General features: G+C 39.4%; 2 protein-coding genes across 2 annotated transcripts; both read left to right on the forward strand.

Moving 5' to 3' along the window:
* Nucleotides 1-244: 244 nt before the first annotated feature.
* Nucleotides 245-2,695, forward strand: LOC26515395 (serine/threonine-protein phosphatase alpha-3 isoform). Its single transcript, XM_032456154.2, has 2 exons — nucleotides 245-335; nucleotides 392-2,695. The coding sequence occupies exon 2, from the start codon at nucleotides 411-413 to the stop codon at nucleotides 1,440-1,442; it is 1,032 nt and encodes a 343-aa protein (XP_032312045.1). The 5' UTR covers nucleotides 245-335; nucleotides 392-410; the 3' UTR covers nucleotides 1,443-2,695.
* Nucleotides 1,451-2,695, forward strand: LOC6502328 (serine/threonine-protein phosphatase alpha-1 isoform). Its single transcript, XM_014903596.3, has 2 exons — nucleotides 1,451-2,337; nucleotides 2,396-2,695. Exons 1-2 carry the CDS (start codon nucleotides 1,585-1,587, stop codon nucleotides 2,435-2,437), a joined length of 795 nt encoding a protein of 264 aa, XP_014759082.1. The 5' UTR covers nucleotides 1,451-1,584; the 3' UTR covers nucleotides 2,438-2,695.
* Nucleotides 2,696-3,074: the final 379 nt, after the last annotated feature.

Raw genomic sequence — 3,074 nt, forward strand, 5'->3', positions numbered from 1 at the left:
ATGTGATAAGTTCAGTTCTTAGTCAAATTAATATTAATAAAGTCGATCTTTCGTAAAAATTGTTGTTAATTTTAACATTTAATTCTTACTTATAACTCATATATAGTATAGGGTGGTAACGTATAATTGTAATAAGCCTTCGCTTTCATAAAATTTCATAATTAAACTATTTCAAGGGGCAGTTACTTAATTATTGTATGGAAGCATGTTATAAGCAAAGCAGTTTTCTTTTTCGTGTCTTTTTATTTCACAGAAAGTGCTTTTTCAGGAAAATCAAATCTTGTGAAAGTTACTTTTCTGAGTCATTGATAGTCATTTTTTGTGCTGAATCATTGGTAGTTGAATTTTGTTTGTCATTTAATAATTAAAGAATAACAAAAATAATACACAGTTGCACACATTTACACTTGATGGCCACATGGACTCCCCTCGACACGAAATTGAATCAAAATTACCAAATATCCAGAAGAGCAACGGGAGAAGCTGAGGGAGGCAGTGAACACCATTTACCAGTCGTACTTAACTTAAGCGATCTTATCCTTCGTTTGAAGAATTTCCGCAGGAGCAAACAGCAACGATTGCCCTTAATAGAGGCGGAAGTTAGCAAGCTTTGTAGTCTGGCGCGAGATTTATTTTTGGACGACCCTATGTTGCTGGACGTATCAGCTCCTATTCGTGTCGTGGGTGACATTCATGGCCAGTACCATGACCTATTAAAAATTTTAGATCATTGCGGTTACCCTCCGCAGACTAGTTACCTGTTTCTTGGAGATTATGTGGATCGAGGCAAGAATTCTGTAGAGACAATCACACTCCTACTGGCACTTCGCGTCAAGTTCCCTAAACATGTATTTTTGTTGCGGGGCAATCATGAATCGCAATCTGTGAACCGAGTGTACGGGTTCTTCGATGAATGCAAACGTCGCTATACTGTTAAACTATGGAAAACCTTTGTCGACTGCTATAACTGTATGCCTGTGGCAGCAACTATTTCACACCGAATCTTCTGTTGCCATGGTGGGCTAAGTCCGCAACTTAAGGATCTAAGTGATATAAGCTCGATCGTCCGACCAGCCGAAGTCCCTGAGACGGGTCTACTCTGCGATCTTTTGTGGAGTGACCCGGACAGGTATGGCTTCGGCTGGACGCCGAGCGATCGGGGTGTTAGTTACCTTTACGGACGTGATGTTCTAGAAAAGTTTCTTCAGAAGCACGACTTTGATTTAGTATGCCGAGCCCACCAGGTTGTTGAAGATGGGTACGAATTCTTTGCAAAGCGTCAGTTAGTGACTGTTTTTTCCGCTCCTAATTACTGCGGTATGTATGATAATGCTGGTGCGTCTATGGGAGTTGATAAAGACCTAGTTATTACATTTGACGTACAGAGGCCAGATAATCGTAAAGTACACCTAAGAAAGGTGAGCGTATCTCCAATAAATTAATTAAGCAGGCTCTGTTTGGAGTGTCAACATACTTTGACTGGGTATTATTTCAATTTCAAATGTGTGTAGCCGAAAGCTATTATTCTTCTTAAGTAACAAAATTTAGTTTTTGGTCACTTAATTGGCACAAAAATCCCGCAAAATGTCGCAGCAAATGACGACCGTAACAGATGTTAATAATATTGACCAACTCATCCTACGAATTATCGATACACGACGTCTGAAGCAGCTCAATCTGACAGAGACAGACATCCGGCTGCTTTGTAACCGTTCGAGGGAAGTTTTCATGTCCCAGCCAATGCTTCTTGAACTCTCGGCGCCCGTCAAGATTTGCGGCGATATACACGGGCAATTCACGGATCTTCTGCGCCTTTTTGACTATGGAGGATATCCGCCTGCCTCCAATTACTTGTTCCTTGGCGATTACGTGGACCGAGGCAAGCAATCTATCGAGACAATGTGCCTTTTACTTGCTTATAAGATAAAGTATCCGGAAAATTTTTTTTTACTACGCGGAAACCATGAATCTGCCGGAATTAACCGTATATATGGATTTTACGATGAATGTAAACGTCGGTATACAATCAAGCTTTGGCGTACATTTGTCGACTGCTACAGCTGTATGCCTGTTTCGGCCATTGTAGATGAAAAAATTTTTTGCTGCCATGGTGGACTTAGTCCTGATCTTCTGAATATGAACCAAATTGGACAACTGGCAAGACCTTGTGATGTTCCTGATAAAGGACTACTTTGCGACCTTTTATGGTCGGACCCAGATCCAAAGATTATGGGCTGGAGCGATAATGATCGAGGTGTGAGCGTGACTTTTGGTGCAGATATTGTGGGAAAGTTCGTGCATCGCCACAAGTTCGACCTCATTTGTCGCGCTCATCAGGTGGTTGAAGACGGATATGAATTCTTTGCGAAGCGTCAGCTGATAACTATATTTTCAGCACCGAATTACTGTGGTGAATTTGACAACGCGGGCGCTATGATGTCTGTGGATGAGACTCTTATGTGCTCTTTTTACGTTCTTAAGCCATCTAAGAAGCCTGGCTTACGTAAAATTCACTCTAAGAGCTGATGTGGGATCAAACGAATTTACTATTGGAAACGATCTACGATTTCAGTAACGATAATATTTGGACTGAGCTTATTTTTTGTGCTCCTCTTTGTTTAGATGTAAAGGTGTTTGTATGAGCTGCGTGACATAAAAATTAGACGTTTTTTCTTATTGGCGAAATTTTTGAAAATTTTTGGATTTTTTTTTAATTACAATACAGTCATAATATATGAGTTTTGTTCTAAATCTAACATCTTATAAAGAAATGGGGGAAATATTTTTAGAGTAAAGTAGTTAAACGCACTGCAAATACTATGTATGTGTATAAATAAAAAAAAAGATGAAATTTGGTTGATACCATTGTTTTGCCCCAAATGTTAATACACAGGTTAAATACACATTTAACGCAGGTGTCCTGGTCGGACATCAACGTTGTTAAATCTATATATATAAAAGAACATCGTGTTTTATGTTACACAACTTATAAATCAAGAACGGAAGAACAGATTTGAGTGAAAATTGGTAGGGAGGTAGCTTAGAGCCAGGAGAAGGACATAGGATACTTTTTG

Source organism: Drosophila ananassae (genome assembly GCF_017639315.1).
Source record: "Drosophila ananassae strain 14024-0371.13 chromosome Y unlocalized genomic scaffold, ASM1763931v2 tig00000188, whole genome shotgun sequence".
Lineage (NCBI taxonomy): Eukaryota > Metazoa > Arthropoda > Insecta > Diptera > Drosophilidae > Drosophila > Drosophila ananassae.